At 38.4% G+C, this 22,836-nt stretch overlaps 1 protein-coding gene across 1 annotated transcript in view; it reads left to right on the forward strand.

The window, feature by feature from the left end:
- The window catches only part of LOC134794703 (GAS2-like protein 3), a 124,257-nt gene that overhangs the window by 94,871 nt on the left and 6,550 nt on the right, over positions 1-22,836 (forward strand). Inside the window, exons 5-6 of the mRNA XM_063766481.1 lie at positions 19,910-20,034; positions 20,569-20,710. Coding sequence (XP_063622551.1) covers positions 19,910-20,034; positions 20,569-20,710 — 267 coding nt within the window. The remainder of the gene's footprint in view (positions 1-19,909; positions 20,035-20,568; positions 20,711-22,836) is intronic.

Consider the following 22,836-nt stretch of genomic DNA (forward strand, 5'->3'; position numbering starts at 1 on the left):
GGGTCAATATTCGGTGAATCGTGTGTTTGACCTTAATCTAAATATATAACGTTAACAAATACGAGTAATAAGTAATTAATTAATCAAAAAAATATGGACTAAAAACTAAATCCTGTGTTGAGTTAATTCGGCTGATCGACAACGTTGATGAGCGTTTTCCAAAAAAAATGTACATTCAGTCATGTCTTCAAAATATTGACTTCTTGGGCTCATTTTACTCAGAATCATTTGTAGGTATATACATTCACGCCTCATACATGAAAAAATGTGTCCCAAGATTTCCTTTCCACCTACTTCACCACCTTACGTTACGTTAGTTCTGATGCTGACTGTACGCCATCGTTTATTGACAATTCGTAAGGGTGGGTGAACGGGTTAACGAAAAATAATAGGTAGTAAGTAGGTATGAGCAACGCTATGCGGCGGATTTAACCTGCAATGGCACCCGCGCGCGTGCGCCCGCCCTGTGCACCCGCGCCAGCTAGCGGACGCCCTAAAACTATTGCAAAGATATACGGCCCGCCAATTGTCAACTGTTAGTGTCAGAATGTGCAAGGAAATGGGGCGTGAGTCACGGGTCAAGTAATTATAATGGTTCTATTTTAGGCTTGCGGCGCGAGCGCAGACGGCGCGGCGTGCATACATTAGTGTGGGCCAGTAGAGGGGCGTAAGCGATTGTTAGATACTCGTGCAGTTCTAAAGAAAAGCTCCCGCTAAGTACCTTCACAATAATCAACATATTAATTTGCCTCGATAAAGTGCCTTATATATTTAACTCAATGGAATTCAACCCTTTGATCGTCTAAGACGTCGTTCACGATCGCCGCGCGTGTAGGCGTGGCATTCAAAGAGTTAAATCGGGTTTAAAACGAAATAGCCTAATTAATATACATCACGAAATCTTGAGTGAAAACAAATCAATTCAACGCAAATAATCTATATAATGTATAATATTAATTTATCTAAATAACGGCCCGATTCCAACTTTAAGATACGTCAGTTGATAGATCTAGAAACGATATGGATTAGATATGTCAGTGTCAAATGTGACGTTACGTTTCTTCAAACAAAAACATCACTTTTGACACTGACACATCTAATCCATATCGTTTCTAGATCTATCAATTGACGTATCTTAAAGTTGGAATCGGGCCGTAAGTGATATGGAATCGCTTCATCTTGTAATTGCGCCGCAGATACTATGACACTTATTATATATTATGAATAAACTCAATTTGAATACGAAGTGCGGATCCCGTTAGCGAGCTTGGTCGCAAGCTGCAGCCACTTGCAATTAATAATTGCAATTTACTAAATTAAACAACAAGGTACCGCAACAGGTACAGTATACAATGAAAAGTAAGGGAATAAAGTATGTATTCCAGTTCCCATAGTTAGTTACTAGTTAAATAGAATATTTTACGAAAAGGTTAGCTTGCAAGCTGCACAATCTACATGCAAACTTGTTGTAGATTGCTAATAAGGTCGGCAACGCGCTTGTAACACCTCTGGAGTTGCAGGCGTCCATAGGCTACGGTGACTGCTTACCATCATGCGGGCGGTATGCTTGTTTGCCACCGATGTGGTATAATAAGGTTAAAAAATATACTTGACAAAATAATACCGTTAAACTGTGTTATGTACTACGACTATTACGATATAGCTACCAGCGTAATAGCTTATTAGGGAATGAGATCCATCCCAATTGCAACTTTTCTAGCACTTCAACAAAGTGCAATTGCACTCAACATGCAGCTGAGATGCAGCCTTACCGTTACGTACAAGTTAAATGTGTGTCATTTGAAAACTCACAGGTCATGCAGATATGTTTAGCCCACGAACGGATGTGTTTAGCAGCACTTAACTTACAATAGGGGTCATCACTGTCCTTAAATTCATTTAAATGCACTATCTTTAAAGATAGGTACTAAACGCCTTCTATTTATAGCCAATCACAGCCGGTATTGACCGAATTGCGACCTGTTTGATAAGCATAAACATAAGCAATGCAAATATCGTAATGTTGTTGTTTACGCCCGCTGCCCTGCGCGTGCGCCGTTACTGCGAACATTCGGGTCAACTACCTAACAGTCCCGTCGGGTACTATTGTCAATTGTCATACTCTGCTGAGATGTAAGTCATATCAGAACAGTTGACTTCTTAGGTACTTGTTTTTAGGGTTCCGTACCCAAAGGGTAAAACGGGACCCTATTACTAAGACTTCGCTGTCCGTCCGTCCGTCCGTCCGTCCGTCCGTCCGTCCGTCCGTCTGTCACCAGGCTATATCTCACGAACCGTGATAGCTAGACAGTTGAAATTTTCACAGATGATGTATTTCTGTTGCCGCTATAACAACAAATACAAAAAACAGAATAAAATAAAGATTTAAATGGGGCTCCCATACAACAAACGTGATTTTTGACCAAAGTTAAGCAACGTCGGGAGTGGTCAGTATTTGGATGGGTGACCGTTTTTTTTTTGCTTTTTTTTTGTTTTTTTTTTTTTTGCATTATGGTACGGAACCCTTCGTGCGCGAGTCCGACTCGCACTTGCCCGGTTTTTTTTTAATCGTTTTAAACAATGTAAACACAATTGCAAAATTCATTCATAATGTGTTCATGTAATTTTGCAGATATCCGTACATAAAAAACCCGCTTCTTATAACTTCTGAATATATTTTATGTCGCGAACATATTACAATAATACAATTCTGAAACAGAAAAGCAAATAGGTACAAAGTTGCTACCTACAGAATTTCCATTTGTGTACTTAAAACTATAATTTCTTCTGTTTGTTGATTCTGTTTTGCAATTTGTGCAATTTACTCGTACTTTGGTATTCTAACAAGAAACTCAAAGATATTATGTTGTTCTTGATCTGCCTCAATATGTAAGCTCTCGCTGGCTCCCGGCCAAGTTTGAAACAAATACCATCGGTTCAGTCTACAGTTTACTAAGTAACAAGTGTAACAATCTAATTAAGTAAATTTGTGGTTGGTAAATCTATGAGTTGTTAATATTCGTATATTACCGACTAGAAAAATTAGGCGATTCAAATGATTCACACAATAAGGACTAAGTCACCATAGGAAGTATAGGAATACATGTATGTAAGTATACATGTATCGGATGTAGGTACGTATGTATGTGCACTCGCACGGCATGTCAAAAATGTCCGCTCACTTCGACGGAATCCGTCCTTGCATGGCGCTTATTTGCGACTACTTATTGATTATTTATTTTTCGATGTCGCAGAACTAATTACGATCAATTTTATTGTGATTTTAATTAAAGTACGTCTGTCTGGAGTTAAACCAGCAACAGGAAAACCCAAGGCGTTTTTAAGTTTTGATTTTTATAAAGTACTTACCTATAGTTATAAAAGCGTTGTTAATTTGTGATGGTATTACCTATAAATTAATAAGTGTATAGGTATAACGATAATTGGTTATTAACCTTTATTTTAAAATAAAATATAAACGTTCTTATAATTTACTGTTTTTTTTTTCTTCTGTTTTGCTCTAAGTAATTAACTCAGACCTCCCTAGCTTGCGATGCTATTGGTAGATAATTTGATACTTAAAATGTGGAGCTAATTAATGATGGATTAAAGCATTTTAACAAAGACGCTATGAAATTTCAAGTCATGTTTAAAAAGCTCAATATTCTCGCCGACAAAGAAGCTCAGAGAGCAAATAAATACATGCAACAATTTTGAGACACATATATATCGCATTCTTCATCTTGTACCTTTACAGATAGGTACCGCTAGCAATTATTGCAAAAAGCAAAACGTAATTAAGAATTGCTGGAATAAGTAGAGGGTTGGAGCGTGATGTTATCACAGGCCGTATTTCTCAGTTTTATTTCCAATCGCTATACGAGCAAATGAGTTATGCTTACCAGTATAAAAACCCTATAAAATTACATCTGAGTTAAGTCACCTTAGTAAATAAATTAGTATTTTGGGACAATCTTACCCAAATCGACCTAGCCCCACAGTAAGTTAGTTGTTACTTGTTACATACCTATCTCAGGATTAAAGAACCTTTTGAAGTATTGAAGTCGGTAAAGACCGCGCAGCGCTGATTTTCAGTCCGTCCTCCGTTCACTGAACTACATTGATAGGTATTTGACGCTTCTAGCATTAGGTACCCATTTTCATAAGCGATGTCCTAGCTGTTACCATCAGACCCTGTGCTTATTTACCACCATCTTAGCATGAAAAATGTTATTGCCATCCCATCGCCTGCGGGCTCAATTAAAGCATGTTGCATTCGATAACGCATCGCCCGCGTGTGGTCTAGGACCTGTACAGGATATTTTAAGAGAACAAGTACCCTTGAGGGTCCGTTGTGTACATGCGTGCTGATTAAGATCAGAGTCGATTTATAGAGAGTAGTACATCTTCAAATAAAGGTACAGTGAGCTGCGAAATTGCATCGAGAAATTATTAATTAATTCATTGATAAATTCGCCATGCAATACAATATTAAAGTTTCGATAGGGTTTTCTATCAACGATTGTCACCCTTGGCTATGGCTGATATCTCATAGAAGGGGCCCTATGCCCGATATACCTGCAGTGCTGGATTAACCAATAAGCAAAGAAATTACTTGTTCAGGGCGTCATGTCTAGGAAAATACAAAAATCTCAGGAATTTATATTACAGAAGAGACAGAAGAAATATTACAGAAGTACTGACAGGCAAAATGATCACCCACAGAATAGTACATTTCGATGCTAGTGCGGAAGGTATGTCATTACTACACGAGTACCGAGATATCTTGCCACGAGCCGCAGGCGAGTGGCAAGACTCGGGGCGAGTGAAGAATGACATTTCCGCACGTGTATCGAACGACGTTTTTTAATACAGTTGCGAAAAAATAAGAAAAACAACAAGTACCTAAGGAATTCTAAACTTACTTATTTTTAGATTTTTCAGGCAAAGCACTCTCATTTGCAATTGCAGCCTTCTCACAAATGTCTGGCGGTGTTAAAAATCAATTTCAAACTCTGATTCACTCATTTTATAAGCAACTTTTTGAAAACTTAAGATTGGAAAACAAAGTCGTCGCTCTTTTGCAGTGACAATTTTTGACATTATGAAGAGGTGTTTTTTTTAGTTTTTATTCGACTATTGAACCCACTTCAGTGAAAGTTTTTTTTTTCAAATGTCTATAAGTCATAAACAATTGTAAATATAAAACATTGTATTATTATTACCTAAGGATCGTTATTTACGATTATTTGTGTATCGTATATTTATAAAAACAATATCGAATGTTGCCTTCGCTTAAGAAAAACGCCTCTTCTTTGACAGGCGATTGGCAGCTATTCCGTTCCATTCAGACAACTTATTAAGAACGGAATTTTCAATATTCAATATTAAAAAATAAACGTGTTATAAAATATGAAATATGTATATTTTTCGTATTCTTACATTAACAGTAGGTTTTTATGTTGATTACGACGTATAATGGAAACTAATATTAACACTCATCAATAAGTAGTCGTGAATTGGAACGAGTATAAATTTAAAAAAATTGGAAAAGTGAAAAGCACTAGTTCGAGATAACCAACTTTCCGCACGCTAAACAGCTACGTAAAGTAGCACTTTTTGAGCAACTGTATTAAAAACTTATTTCTGTGTGATCACCCGAGATGACCCAGAACACGCGTTCTTAACGACGCTGTGTAAGGAGTAGATCCCAAGGAAATAGAACAACCCAACACCTGCCGCGATAGCAGAGGACGCTGGTTCGATTCCAGCCTGGGGCACTGGAGGCCTTGGTCACTTTTTCTTAGTATATGACATTTATTTCAGTTAATATTTGATATAGAACAAGACAAAGAAGCAAAAGAGAACATAGAGTACCTACTGTTATAGTTCCGATACTGTGTTATACGCACAGAATATTAATTCCTTTCTTTCAACCGCCATAAATCGGTATATTTTGCAACCGTTAATTAAAGACATAAATTATCGGATGAGTCAGCTCGCCATAAGGTAAGTGTTGCCAGGTACGCGGGTGGTCTGGTTCGTTTTGGTTGCACGCGTTGTTATCGATACTTCTTGTGGAAACTGGATGCCTAGTACCAATCATCATAGTACCTACATAATAGAAATCGTAATAAAAGTTTTACATACAAAATTTCTACTAGCAACGAAATCTAGTACCAGACATAGAGGTTTAGAGGTTTCATTTCACCAAGTTCCATGTAATGTAAGCATGTCGTTTTAAAATGAAAGCTCTACATTTATTGTATTAGCGGTTTTTTGGCGGCGGGTTCGTGCATGTGACTCAAAAATTCTAAATGTACTTTTAGTATAATTATTTTGTCGAAAACCGTAAATACGTCCGTAGATTAGGTCTCAAACAGGTCTAGAACGTCATGTAGTAACAGCATTCCGTCATGCAAGGCTTGCAATACCATTACTACATGTTAAACAATCCATACAGCAATAACACCCTCCATTAGAGCTCACATTACAAAGTATTTATATTTTATATGCGAAAACGAAGACGCGGTCCTATCACTGTGACGGCCAGAAAAGTCTATCGCTGAACGTGGAGGTGTGTCAAGATCTAATGGCTCCTCTACACGAATGGCCAACGCCGGCCAATCCAAGGGACGCATTTATGCATTAGCGGGAGCAAGTGATATATATTGCTATCTCAGTCTACCGCATGGCTGCGTCCCTTGGATTGGCCGGCGTTGGCCATTCGTGTAGAGGAGCCATAACGAGTGTCACGCGAGTGCTCATGCATGTACAGTCAGCTGCAGGGATAGTTAACCCCCCCTCCCCCCCTTAAAACACTTTTATATGCAGGGGGAGTCAGTACATACAGCATGGATGGAACTCTCATAAATGCTTTCCACCAGGCGGCTCGTGTGCTCGCGTTTGCTCACAATCAGTGCCGGATTAAGATATTTTGATGCCCTAAGCATTTCTAGACCATGGTGCCCCCTCTCCGTAGGGTCATCGAGATTACATTGAATTTTTTGGTAAGTTGAGTGACGTTCATTGCCGCATTACAGCTGAGAATGGAAATCAGTCACATCATTTTATCACGAAAATTGACAGTGCTGCAGCAGTAACGTTGCAACAGAGTAATGTTGCTGCAGTCGCCACCCGAATGTCACCTTTATCATATCTTAGGATGTAAATGAAAACGCAAGCAAAGCGAGCGCGAAAATATTTCGATATAAAAACGCATTTTGATAGACAGTTGTACATTTTTACATTTAGTATGGAAATCAGTCACATCATTTTATCACGAAAATTTACAGTGATGCAGCAGTAACATTGCAACAGAGTAATGCTGCTGCAGTCGCCACCCGAATGTCAGCTTAATCATATCTTATAATGTTATTGTAAACGCAAGCGAAGCGAGCGCGAAATTTTTTCGATATAAAAAACGCAATTTGATAGACAGTTGTACATTTTTATTTTTAGTTCCAACCAGGCGCGAATTCAGGATTTCATACAGAAAAGGGATGGGACAGTTTTCTATCAGCCTAGCTTCGTATAGGGCTCGATATTTAAGGGTTTCAGCGAGGTTGTTTTCATACAGAAAAGATGCAAGAAAGCAGAGCTTGGAATTGACCAAGTGAATGTGAAGTGTGAGCAAGGCAGAAGGCCCAGCTGCGAAAGAGGAAAGCTTCGATTTGGATCCACGCCCAAGTGTAATTAAGGCAGTTGATGCAACTTTGCCATAAGGCAGAAGACCTCGCATAAGACCTTACGCCGAACTGCAAAAGAGTGGCTTGAAATCGAATCTATGCATGTAATCACGACTCTTCTACTGCTCGCTCTTTGGCTTCACTCGAAAGCGCTACTTGATAGGATGCTTTTAGTTTTCGGCTTTCACGGGGCCCCTTATAACACTTTGACAGTTAGGTCTCAGGATCGCGGCTAAGGAGCAACTCGGCTTGGCCGACAAATCTGGCGTGCAAGAGAGCAAAATTCGCTATAAAATCGGTAACCTATGTCGAAAAACTCGGCTGGCCGCAAGCCCGAAAGCAAGATTTTTTTCCATGACTTTAAGGGCCTCCGCGTAAGGTCAAATCGAGACGGGTTGTTAGTAAACGTTGTGAATTACCGATTGTTTCCCAAAGAATTACGCGCCATTATTTTTGCAAATTAGCTTTTGGACAGCTAAAAAAAATCGTGTGGTAAAAACGATGTGTCTGTCCCTAATTTTAAAATTTGTTCACCTTTTTCAACCTGGCATTTTGGTGCCCCCCCCTGAACGTGGTGCCCTAAGAACGGCGTGCTTGTTTTGCTTATTGGTTAATCCGGCACTGCTCACAATCACATTAAAAAAACATAAAGGAGCGTTTCTTTTATTTTTTGCCATTTTTATATATTGTGACCTTTTTTGATACTTTTGTGTTATCTAGTCGGAATCGCGAGCCCTTTTCATCCTTATAGGAGAAAAAAGTGTTTTATAATTTCCATAAATTTTTCAAACTTTCTTTTTTGTTACCGCCATACAAAGTATATGGGGAAATGGTAACACAATAGGGAAAAACCTCAGGGACATTTTTTTATCCCATTAGGATTGAAAGAGCTCGTGATACTGAGTAGAAATAACACAAAAATGGCAAAATAGGTCGCAATATATAAAAATAGCAAAAAATAAAATAAAGAAACGCTCAAATCAGTAAGCGAATCGCAATACTCCATCTAGTGAACAGATCTTTGGCCATACTCCGGCCATTCCGACGTCATCCAATAGCAATTAAAACTGATAAGTTTTTGTCATTATCAAGTCAACATGGGTTTTTGTTGGAATACTTGCATTGATAATGTGCAACGCGGAAGAGACTACGCGTAGATCCAGTACTTAGTTTGAATGGAAATTAATTATCCGTGAAGACAAAACAGACAATTAAGTTTTTTTACCATGTCGGTGGTATATATATAGAACATATAGTTTGCTTGATAGTAAGCGATAACAGCAGCTTATGGATATGGACGCTTGGAACTCTCGGGGTGTGACATTCACGTCGGTGACCCTTTAAAAACTTGGAAACTCTTTTATTGAAAAACCCCATAGGTTCGGGGAGTTTAACGTTGCGGGAGGAAATTCCTCTGAAACTAAAGACAAAAGAAATGATAACTCGGGCTCGCGTACGGCCGCGTCGGAGTCCCGGGAGCGCCCCGCGCCGCCCTCCAGCTGCAGCAGTGGCACTTGGTATACGAGTAGCAGGTTTTGAACTTTATTGCCAAGTCAATAAGTCGAAATACGTGAGTTCACTGTATGCACTAGTATATAAAAAACAACCTTATACCGCTTAAAACACGCGACTAAAACATCAACTTTACATTACAAGCATGAGAAGTGAAAGGTTATGTATAATATGGTACAGTAGTGGATTTATTTGCGTGTATGATGTGTAGACTAATATATAGGGTTAATCTTCTTACTGCATCGTTCCTAACAAGATTAAAGGACAGTGGCGCTGCCTTTACTACCTTTTCAAGTCTAGGTAATCTAAGCATACTTATAATTATTTATATAACAACGGAGTATTGTCAGTTTCTTCCATCATAGGTATCAGTCCATGTGCGTGGGTCATAAACCAACCCACTTGATAACTTTAAAGGCCAGTTTTTGTAAATATTTGTAGATTACAATCTAAACGAGCAATCCACATACTAGGAACTTTACGCAATGAGTTACGCTCGAAAATGCGATTACTGTTTCCTGCCGCGGTTTTGCCGTTTCGTTTGCATTTTTGGAGTGCATTCTGCATTTTTTCGCGCTAGACATACCCACGACGTGAACATTTATTATATTTTATCCGATTAAATAAGAGGAGTTCGTAAGAACATTTATCTGGGGGCACGGTAGTACCCCCGCCAAGACGAGCAAAGCGAAGCGCATGGACACTACTAAATAGCTTTTCTCGATTATATTTTGCCCGACTAAATAAGAGGAGTACGTCATGTTTTTTGAGTTAATGTTAGGTATCCTAATGTATCTAACATTAACATGTGTGGGGCTAGGATATGTTAAGTATATCTACGCCGACTGTGCTTAACCTACAAAACGTATGGCTTTCGTCAGCTCGTTCGCGACACGCAGAACTATAAAGTGCGTAACACACATTACAGACATGCGGTTGCATGCCTAATGCATTTTAACTAGGTTTTAGGACATACGACTTCATTAATATGATTGGGTAAGGGGTTTTGAACTTTAAATGTTTATGTATGAATGTACAGGCATCAAAATATGCCTATATAATACATTTCGTATTTCGTCACATAATATATCACGGATATGCAAGCGCCAGGCCCGGATTTAGAGACCGAGGGCTCCTAGGCACGTGTTATATCATTTAGAATTTAGGGTGGCCCTCTTCTTCACCTTAAAACCATTACTAGGTTGCCTGGGCTGGGCTCCTATTAGGTCCGGGCCTTATGGACCTCGGTGGAAATCCAGCCATGGCAAGCGCAAATACATAATATAATGTATGTATATTGTAGTTACATATTTCAACATGCCATCACAAAGAAAGATAAATTCGTTAAATATATGCAATGACATTTTAAGTTTTTAACATCATTTAACACAAAGTTTTCAAACGCAAACCGTTTCAATATTAAGCCCCATTTACGCGATTCAATTGAACTTGCATGCGATTTTAGTTATAATTTTATTTTGCCGTATTTGGTCGATGGACTGAATTCATCTCTGTAGAAACAAGTGTCTACTAGTTATCTACCGGGTTTAAGCAACATAGGTCACAACTAGCAATTTGGCTGCATCCTTAAGACGAAACGGGAGCTGAGCTAAAAGTCAATTTTGAGATTTCAAGCTGAATATACCCGTCGCTCTGACGGGGCGTGAGAGACTGTATTTGTGTGTGTAATGCACGCACACAGATGCGTACGCTTGCACCCGCGCGCGCCTCATTGCCGACAATTTGCAATGTTATTTTTCGTGCGTTACTGCCACGAGGCGTTCACTTATTACTTACTGTGTTGCGATTGAATTTTTTGACCCGGCTTACGTTTACGGAACTCGATAATCTTTCTACTACTGTGACTTGGCTTTGTTTACTTGACTTTGCTGATCAGCTTATTGTTTTGGACTCCGTGAGTTGTGGTTACCTATTGGACCGCACGCAATTCATCTACCTTTATTCAAGTAATTAAGCGTAATTAGCCGAAACCTTTATAAGAGTGTAATTCATAAGAAGTACATAAGATATAATTTATGTACTGGTTTGCTGTTAGCTTTTAATTGTATCACTTTACAAATATGTTACTCAAATAACTAACACGGTTACACTGTTGTAAGAACATTATTTTTCAGGTAGGCCTTATTATACCTACTATAGGCCTTATTACCTCCTAGTACCTTAGTAGTAGTAGTACTACTACGGAAATTGATTCAAAGACTCAAGACTGACTTAAGTGGCAGTAGGGTGTAGGGTTTTTTCTAGGCTTAATGAGTTCGCTGAAGCTTATTTTTTATACTTAGCGCACAGAACCACTAGTTTAACAGTATCAGCTCTAACCACATGTCACCATTTTGTCCTTTACGTAACAAACTCAGGGGCCCAGAATATCCGATGTACCTATCAAATCAAGGTTCTGTACCAAATAAGGCCCGGTTATTATAGTTCGTTATTTTTTAGCATTAGAAAGAAGGTAAACAATCATGACGTGTCTTTTTATTAATAATTATTGAAAAACGCTTTCAAAAATTAGTTTATATTACTTATGAAAGCAAAAGAATATAAAAAAGTATATGATTAATACATACATACATACATACATACAATCACACCTATTTCCCGGAGGGGTAGGCAGAGACCACGGATTTCCACTTGCTACGATCCTGACATACCACTTTCGCTTCCTTCACATTCATAACATTCCTCATACACGCTCGCCGATTTAGGGTGCTCTTGCTCATTAATATGATTAATATGATTTATAATTCTAACATATTTGCTATGACTTATTTTTCAATGGTAATTTTTTATAAGACATGTCAAAATCTGTTACCTTAATGCAAAAAAACGAACTTTAAGCGTGCTAACTTTCAAAATTTCATTTTTTATAAGATAGTATAAGTAGATGGGCAAAAATTTTGCGTCCATGTCCACCAGTGAGTAAGTGATTGAGATACCTAAACAGGTAGGTAGGTAGGTTGAATAAGGAACCAAGTAACCATGGGGAGGAGCAGTATTTACTAACATTTTCTTTTTGGGTCTTCAGAGTGTATCGTTTCCTTTTTTTTGCACATATTACACTTAAATATATATTCTCTGTGTAAACCCTTACGTCTTTCAATGACAAAGGCAAGATCAGCAAATGTACAATTTGTATGATCGTGCCTGATATTTGAGATCACAGAAAATAAATATTTTAAATCCACTATTCTGCGACCTTCTAAAATTTTGTTTTATCATGATTCATGATCAAAAAGCTCGGATTCAATAGTCATATCAAACGTCGATTATGCAGTTGATGATGAGCTTGCATTTTCTACCATTGGTGCTGCAAATGCATCAACCGGTGGCGATAAACTTTGCCCTCTTGTAAAACAAATTACTATTGTGATTGTGTCCAGCAAAAGGCCAAAATTCGGTTTACTTTCCTGTTTAAAATATTACTAATTTATTCATATTTCAGATTAGGTACATAGGTAACTGTCTGAATGTTACAATGCCAGCTGGCAAATTCTATCACATTTGTTTGTTTGGTAGTCATGGTAACATTCACTTACATTGATATCCTTATTAAGATCTGTATCTTATTATCCAGACCTTAAAATATTGCCTTTTTTATTTATTTCTATGAAATTATGACATATAAATAACACTTGCACTGCGTGTGCTATCAAAATTGCTGTAGACTTTTCTTGGTCTGACTCTAAAATATTCTTTATTACACCACAAACATAAAAACAAATTTAAAAAAAACCGGCGAAGTGCAAGTCGGACTCGCACACGAAGGGTTCCGTACCATTATTTATAAAAACGGTCACCCATCCAAGTACTGACCCCGCCCGACGTTGCTTAACTTCGGTCAAAAATCACGTTTGTTGTATGGGAGGCCCCACTAAAATTCTTATTTTATCCTGTTTTTAGTATTTGTTGTTATAGCGGCAACAGAAATAAATCATCTGTGAAAATTTCAACTGTCTAGCTATCACGGTTCGTGAGATACAGCCTGGTGACAGACGGACGGACGGACAGCGGAATCTTAGTAATAGGGTCCCGTGTTTTACCCTTTGGGTACGGAACCCTAAAACCGATTTACAATGTAGATAAAGGTAGCAACAGGCGGTCTTATCGCTGTTAGTTCTTATTCTTCGTTTGTTTAGCATTAGAGTGAAGGTGACGTGTCTTTTTTAAGCATGCAATCGTATAATTATTTAGCTTTTTTTGTAATAGTTATGTACTTAGTGGTTAATATTAGTATTTACTATTTTTTTTTTCAATAATGCTTAAAAACGAAGTATAGACATGACAACCAAATATTAACGCCATTGTAGGGCAGGATATACAGAACATGAATCATTAGTACTGTCACGCTCCGTGATTGTTGAGCCATTTAGGGTTCTAGTTAAATTGGACATTCCATAGAAGAGCACGAGTAAGTATGGAACAACCAATTCAGCTAGGACCCTAAATTGCTCGACAATTACGAAGCGTGCCTGTAGGTACCTAAAAATTTTGTTAACCCATTTTAACCATGCAATAAAATATTTTTGATTTTGATTTCTAATTTGAAATATTAGAATCAAAAAGTTCATAATAGATTGTATATCATAACTACAAAAATGTGTTCCCTACTCTCAACCCAAAACCCCTTGTATCTTAGGATCTAGATATTTTCACACAAGACGGTTTATCGATAACTTCTTACATCACTAGATTATCGACATTAAATGTCGACTATTGCCCATCACTTTTCTGGCTGTGTACGTATTTAGAAACTTGACTCCGCCCCTAGAATTAGTGCGATAGGGACAACTGCAGCTGAGGCGAAAAATCCTGCTTAAAAATGACAAAAATCGAGGTTTCGTAGTCCTCTTTTTCCTCCCCCAAAACTTAACCAATCGTAACCAAATTTGGAAATCTAAATGATTATGAAATTATCTGTGTCGGACCGTTTTGCTTTTTTGGCTAATTGATATCAGTTTTGAATACCACGCCTCTCATTGCGGCATAGTCTATTAGGCCATTTTGGCCGTTTTTGAAGGGCTCTAGCGCCTTAAAAAACAAAAATATCAAAAAAAGCAAAACGGTCCGACACAGATATTGACAATATTAATCTGTGTTGAAAAAATCATTGCTCTAGCTTCAAAAACCACGGAGGAAAACGAGGACTACGTTTGTATGGAGGAATGACCACTCCTGTTGGCTCTTAACTTTCAGGACCAGAATAAGGTACCTTTAACTTCAATTATTCTGCGTTTCTATAACCCTACCTGCAAAACAGTGTAGTCAATTAAATAATATATTTTTGAAGAGGAAGTGGTCAGAGTTGAAGCTAGCGGCCACGCCCGGCGGCACACGGACAAAGCCGAGGAAGTGGCCCGTTGACAATGTTAGTCATTGATTATCGACCTATTACAACATACCTACTCGTAGAAAGTTCATGAATATCGAGTACCCACCTAGGATTTTAAGGTTGGTTAGAAATTTACCGGTATAGTAAAATGTTGGTACCTACAGTGTTCATCAGATATCGGAGCAGCCAAGACGCTTACAAAATCTGAACACGCCTCTATTGTCAAGCCGTTAGAGTGCGTGTTCAGATATTTTTGAACGCTTCGGGCGTTCCGATATATTTGGTGGCGACTGTACCTAGATAGTCATGAAACTATTAATCGTGGATAAAGATGTTGCAGAATATTTACAAATGGTGGGAATTATTCGTATTACGTATTTATATTTCGTCGTGTCGTATTTTCTTCTCGTGAAACATTTTATAATTTAGGAAACTGTCCATTGGAACTAGGGTTTCTGGTTTCTCGACCTTTTTAATTTCTCGAGGCACGGGAATTCTCGACCAAGATTTCTCGAGTTTCTCGAGTATCTCGAGAAATTCTGAAAGTGTCAAAAAACACCGGACTCATAGGAATCGTACCTAGGAGAGATCAATAATCAAACATAGGGTAAATTTTTAGAACAAACAAATAAACTATAGGTGCAGGCGTGCGCGCCGATGATGTGATATGCTATAGTGTATTTCTTTAGGTATTTAACAAAATTTTATATAACCACAATACTTATGGTATTTTATTAGGCAAGAATATTCAAGTCAATAAATTTAACTCGTTGTGACAAACTTACAGAAGAACAATAAATAAATAAATAATAAAAATTATTTATTTTCAGATTCCTGAGATCCATAGATTGTTAGTTACAAGACACTTATAAAACTACATTAGTAAACTTAAAACATAATAAACATACTTATTTTCTAGGTCGTAAGACATGAAGGTCGGTATATCGCCGGAGAATATCCGAGTCCCACCTCTCTGCTATCATTCTCAGGATGCTATTTGAGCTCCCCCTCATCCGCATCACCACAGATGCCGTCTTCTTCCTTACTATGGCATAAAAGTCCTCTACGCTAGCATCGACAATGAAGCTGCTAAAATTGTGATATTTTGCTAATAGGAATATATCGGGAGTATTTGATTTATCAATAGTAATTTAGTATATGTGTTATTACATGGCCCTATGGTTCGTTTTTTAGCATTAGAAAGAAGATAAGTGATTTTGATGAGTCTTTTTATTGAAAAACAATTTTGAAAATTAAATCACCGCAAATATGTAAAAATTACAAATCACATACGACAGTTGATGAATAAATTTAGTAATTCATAATAACACAGGTCAAAAACACAGAAATATATTGTCAAAAATTATACAATTCATAATAAATACATACATACGATAGTTTACATTATTTTGCTTTCACAGGTAATAGTTACTAATTTATTTTAAAGCGTTTTTTAATAAAAAGACACGTCACGACAGTTCAAAAGTTTCAAAACATGATAATCGGTTGAAGCCAGAACGATAGGATAGGGGACAGATCAAGGCAGTTTTTTATTTGGTTGGTTAACTACCTAATAAATGTTTTAAGTACCTGAAAATGTAAAAAAAAACATCGTTTAGGTACATTTCACTAAACCTAAACAATAACACTATAGATACTAGATATACATCACGTGTTTTCTTTTTACTTATCACAAGAGATTTATTTCTCCAGTTCTCGAAGCATTGAGTGTTTTTTTCCCGTCTCGACTTAGGACAAATTTCTCGATATTTCTCGCCTCGAGAATTCTCGAGCAGAAACCGTAATTGGAACATTAGTAATCGTGGACTTATTGGCCAGATAAATAAAATATTACCTAAATATTTATGCAACGTCGTCAAACAACGGACCTCAAAGGGTCTCCTTCAATCAGCCTCTAGGTACTTTAGATTCGCAAAGTTTGAGCTTCTAAAAAAGATGATGGAGGGTTTCTAAATCTTTAGCAGAACATTCAAGTGTTTTGATTAAATATGTCTTATTGTCGCCCTCAAGGGCGATGTTGAAATAAGTTACAATAGGAACCGTATCAATTACTCGAGCCTGTGAGCTTGGCTCGGGTCTGTCACTAAGTAATTGGTAAACCAGCAATTTCCCACGGCGCTCGTGGCTCGTTATCGACAGCAGTGCTGCGATGGCGCCGCGCCAAATACGCTGCGTCCGCGCCGATGGCGCAACGCAATGCTTACACGGACCACAGTGCATATTATTTTTTAAGACGAAAGTTGACGACTGCGCGAAATCGACTTTTCATACAAACGTAGTTCTCATTTTCCTCTCTACTGTCTACAAACATTTTACGTGACAGCTATTCCATTTAAAATGAATTCGATCGATCGTCATTCGATGCCATAGGTGAAGTTATCGCTATGGAAAATAGTGGCGCTGTGCAGTTACGCTAACGTTGCGTATAGTAGCAGCCATAGAGTTGACTAGACGCCGACGCTCGGACTAATGGGTAACAGCAACACCCTCAAGTGACCTTCAGTGGACCTTATGCCTTTGCGATAAGGTGTACAATGGCCAGATATTATTGTTAGTACAATCCCGGGTCAGGTTGCGGGTGCGCGCGCTCGTGAAAGTTCAACATAATTGCCGCTTTATTAGGTGAGGTTATCGGTGCACTCGCCCTACTGACGTTTGCTATGATTAACGAGTGTTGCAAGGCATATCGTTCTGCTATCTGTGATCTAGGATCTAGACCAATAACTTGATGTTGTTAGCTTTTACAATCACCGTACGTATATGGTATGTATAGTTGACGAAATATATTTAATTTGCATTGCAGTTAGTGTAGTTAGTGAATGCGTTTTTTTTTGCCACAGGAAAGCTGATTGAATTACACGCGGTTATCTAACGGCGCTGGACGACACGCGAACGCCGAGACGCATAAACAAAGAAAGCCCTAATTAAATTAACGGGATTTTATTTACCTCAGAGTTTATTAACCCTTTAACGGTCCAGATTAAAAATTATGTATATAGATTCAAGCCTCATCGCCTCTTTAAAGTCCTAAAAATTGTACATAAGAAAAAATACAAAACATTAGGTACCTATGTTAGTAAGTTTTGTCGTATATTATCTATGTGTGCCATATAAAGGGTTAAAGTGGTGTAAGAGGCCGCCCGGGGCTCTTCAGTTAGTAAAAGACTTAAGAGCAGAACATTGACAGTTAAAGGTTGACAGACTCATTTCCGTGTTATTTTTTATTTTATTTTTATTTTATTAAGGTTCACCAATAATTGTTCAAAGTGGAGTTTAAAAAAAGTTAGGTTTTTATGCATTTCCCGGCAGGTTTTTCCTTTAACACCTAATAGTTTCAATTCAAACGACATTAACACCAGTAAAGGCAAGTAAAGGCAAAGAAGCTTGCAAGCGTATTAAAATAAGCTTGCAAGCTTCTCGTGAATAAGTTGCCGTAGGTCAGTGTCCGTAATCGACGCACAAACAGCACTGACGCACATGTGTGCCAACTTGTGGGAAGCAAACAGACATGCACTACTGTTTTTACCTACCACCTAGAGTAGGTGTGACCACGAGTGAATTTATGACTGTATAAAACATGTGTTTAATTTAATTAGCTGACTTAAACCTCCCATTTTAAGTAATCCATAAATTAACACGATCGGGCTTTAAATACTCTTAAATGTGATTCTGATGAAGGATTTTATGATTCTGCTTTTTAGAGGTGTGAATGTGAAATAGAGTCATGCGATGGGCGCGTCCGAGCGTAAAGAATGCGTTAGTTAGAGCTTCGGTTTGAAATAGTATGTAACTAAGTAAAGTTGCAGTTTACTTTTTAATAAGTACCTCTCGGTGGTCTACCGGTCTTTGTGTAATTACTGGTTTTCCGATTAATGCACCGCTTTGCCATGGATCGAGCATTCGTAATAATGATAAAGTTATTACGAATGCTCGATCAAACGGTTTAGATTTCTGTATTTAAGTATTCCATTGAATTTTCTATTGCTATTGCACCTTAAAGCTTGTTTACACTTTAGGCAATTGGTATTTTAGCTAGTGGGTTTTACAAATACCTAACGTTGCGTTACGGGGCCCACAGATTACCAGTTAGCCGGACAATATCAGCCTGTCAGTTGTTCAGAGCTGTCAAATTTTTCTTTTAACTGACAGGCTGATATCGTCCGGCGGACTGGTAATCCGTGGGCCCCTTTAGCGTAACGTATACCTACCTAGGTGTTGTATTCTGTATAATTTTTATTTTCTTTTCTGGACTAAAAATACCAAAGTCACCTCCCGTTTCAGCTAAGTTTAACGAGTTTGCCATGCCATTTTAACGATGACAAGTCTCGGGGTCGAGTTTAACTGCTTTTAACAGCCTAAAATAGTGTTCGTGGGCTAAAGTTCTAGGTGTAACTTGCACACCAGAGGACATAAAAACCGGGATTTACGATGCCGTAAAAGACCAACGAATAGCGGGAGAATTCAGAGGATGGATCGATAAAATGCAGCGGTCTAGACATTTGTGGCTTTTCATCGGGGAAGGGTCCTTATGCTTTGTGTGCATATGGAACGTTTCGTTCCATGAGCATAAAGATCTTTCTCTGGTGGAAAGCAACATTTATTCCTTAGTCATTGGGATTAGGTACGAACGAAGGTAACTTTATTGTAATGCAGACGTTAATGGCGGAATAAGACCGCGTATGATTTCGACATTTATAGTGCCATAGATACTCAGTATAGGGGCGTCAATCGTGATATATGATTGTTGTGTGGTTAGAGGATTGTCAACTGATCCAAGTTATATGCGAAAATATCCAAGTGCCTATATTGCTATATTAGTTATAGTGTCTGTAGTTTTTAACGTCTTATGGCTACGTAGTATTGACGACAAAATAAGAGAACGGACTTCTAAGACTACTTTGAAATCTTATTACAATTTTTAACTGAAGACGGATTCGAACACTCATCTGTTTCGTTAGTAGCATCGAAAATTTAAAAAAATTGTCTAGATCTTTACTTCTTTAGTGACACTGGAAAATCATTTATTTACATACAATATATAAGTATACAGTGGTACTACTAAACGAAATTAATAACTAGCTTAAATCTAAAATAGGCCCCTGAGGCATTTCCTCGCTGTATCACAATGCTGATTACGTTGTGCGAGGTAGCCGCTAGCTCTTCGGTCACCAGTTAAGTACGTCAATCGAGAAGCGTCTCGCGATTTCTACGAACAACTTATGCGCGCTGGGACTTTTTATTTAGTTCATTTATCTAATGCTGATCCCATGCACATTTCTGATTACATATAACCAGACTTGCCACGCCAAACTGAATCTTAACCCTGTCATTGTTCCAGGCATTACGTACCTGACGGGAGAGAACTTTCTGGACGCCTTAGACAACGGCGCCGAACTATGTCAGCTGGCGTCAGTCATCCATGAGCGCGCGCGCGAAGCTTTAGACCAGGGACTCTTCGTTGGGGTAAGTCTAGTTGCCGTAGGTCAGGATCTGCCAGATTATGACACTCTGGACTCTGGTGAGAGACTTACTGGACGCCTTAAACAACTGCACCAGAGTTGTGTCAGCTTGCGTCAGTCATCTATGAGCGAGCTCGCGAAGTGTTAGACCAGGGACTGAAAAGTTTCGTTGCAGCAGGTTTGTTGATCAGTCTTCTAGCAAATGTTACGCTGATGGGACATAACTTTCTGGAGGCATTTGGCAGCGTGCAGCGGTGCGAAGTTGTCAACTGGCATCAGTCAACGCATGAAGCGTTGGTCTTGGTGGGACTCTCTCGACTCTCCGTATGGGTAGATAAGTTTTGTTTCAGCCAGTTGAGTGGAAAACTATATATAATAGGAGTTAAGGTTCTATACGAGGATGGGGCAAAGACATTGGGAAAACTAAAGTAGTCTTTGTTCCCAAAATACCCGTTATTACTAGTTGCCTGGGGATTGTCCCCTACTTACTTTATGTTTGTTAGAAAGAGACAACATTTAATATTCTGTTTATCCCCAGCCGGTGCCAGCCGTGCGCGGGCGCTGCTGGCAGCGCGCGGCGCGCCGCAGCTTCTTCTCCCGCGACAACGCCGACAACTTCCTCTCCTTCTGCCGCGACCTCGGCGTCCACGAGAACCTGCTCTTCGAGAGCGATGACCTGGGTGAGTTCCTACCTACTTCTGTCTCATCTACTCGCGTGATAACGCCGACAACTTCCTCTCCTTCTGCCGCGACCTCGGCGTCCACGAGAACCTGCTCTTCGAGAGCGATGACCTGGGTATGTTCTTGATATTCTGCTATACCTGTCCATGAAAATGCCGGAGCTGACCTGTGCGGCGTAAGCGCCATCGACAATAAGGTCCCTTTTCATATAATATTTAAAAGAATAGCTCCTGAAACTGTAGTCGTATGAGTTATCCGTAAATATAGAAATATAATATATGCAAAGAACTCTAGACCATACTAAGTATATTAAGTGAACAGAAACTTATTTTATATTCTTCCTTGTGTTTCTCTTTAATTTTCATCGTACGTACGTTTAAAAAATAAATAATGTAGGTATATATACTTTAATGTCAGCGGTTTGACCCAGTGGGGAGAAACTCGCAAAAAATATTACAAAAAAGCCAACATATTACCTATCACATTTGCATAATTAACTAGTTGCTTTATAAGTAGAAGACCATAGAAGGTTTGTAGTTTTTATGTGATGTAGTCCGAACTTGGTGCCATTATCTGATGTCTATTCTGTATTCGTGAGTTCGTATTAGACAGGTCGTGACCTCATTTGTATTTTAATTTACCTACATACACAAACCATCACAAATGTTTGTCGTGCAATTCATTATCATGCCTTTGTAGTTATGTTCTATGAAAAAAAAATGTTATACCTAAATGCATTGGTTTAATAATAACATTTGCCGCTAGATGTCTCTGATTGTATCCTGAATCGCGCTATCGTTGTGTTCCCTTGGATTATATAAAACTCGATGTGTTTAAATATTGAGAACGCTCTGCTACCATATTAGATGGAATTTTTAAAACGCTTCTGCGCAAATTCCAGCGTAGAGGTGTCACAATATGTCCAATCACTCATCACTGACTTCTGATGAAGTTACGTAAGTACGTGTAAAGGATTACTCACGTTAGACCGGGCCGTGTCCGGGCCGGTGCTTCCGGCGCTTACTTTTCTATGACATGACAGGCGATCACGTGATGCTTTCCATAGAAAACGATGCGCCGAAAGCTCCGGCCCGGACACGGCCCGGTCTAACGTGAGTCATCCTTAATGGGCATTTTTACAGTTCTCTCTCTGTTGTGCTAGAAAATTGCTTACGGCATCAAATCCTTATCTTTTTGTATAAAGCTTTATTTTGAACAACAAACAATTATTAAATTAGTGTTTTTACAATTCACAACAAACACATTTTGTTAGGAATTACCTACTCGTATTTATGGTGCCGTAAGTTCAGAGAGCTGAGTTTTAAAATAATGTTTTTTAGATCACAAATATCATACGGTTGCCAAAAATTTAATTATCAATCAAATTTAATTATCATTTTCTCTAGTTACTCATCGATCCTGATTTTTTTACTTTCGTTGACAGAAAAAAAATCACGAAGGTCTTAAACGCACTTTTAAATCAATTTATGCACAAATGCAAAAAATTTACCTGCTCAGCATTTTTGTGTTCCTTCCCTTTATAACCGAAGAAAGACACTATTTAGATGTAATATGTAATGTTCTTGTCTAAAATTCTTAAAGAAGCGATAAAACTAAGTATTAAAACAATCTGCTTCCCCCACTACCCGCTTTGCACGCAGCGAATAGCGTCCAAGACCGCAAGCGTACTGTTTGTAATAACATTCGCCGCTAGATGTCTCTGACTGAATTCTGAATCGCGCTATCGTTGTGTTTCCTTAGATCACATAAGACTCAATATAAAAATATTTTGTACATAGGTAACTTAGTTTTACTAGTTTGGAATTTTTAAACGCTTCTGCGCAAATTCCAGCGCAGAAGTGTCACAAATATGTCATTTCATTACTTATGGTAATTACACTAATTACATAGTAGGTATGTAGGTATGTAATTACTTATGGTACAATCACCTGCAATAATATGTTACTCTTCGAAGGCCGCAAAAATATGTCACACGCTCTTATAGCTTTACAAATAAGACCGTGTCAGATAATTTTGCGGCCTTCGTTGTGTAACAAATTATTGTAGGTGACTGTACGTTTAACGGTAACTTTTACTGGGTGCTTAGCCAAGGTGACTATCGCTT

The sequence above is a fragment of the Cydia splendana genome, chromosome 11 (assembly GCF_910591565.1).
Source record: "Cydia splendana chromosome 11, ilCydSple1.2, whole genome shotgun sequence".
Classification (NCBI taxonomy): Eukaryota; Metazoa; Arthropoda; class Insecta; order Lepidoptera; family Tortricidae; genus Cydia; species Cydia splendana.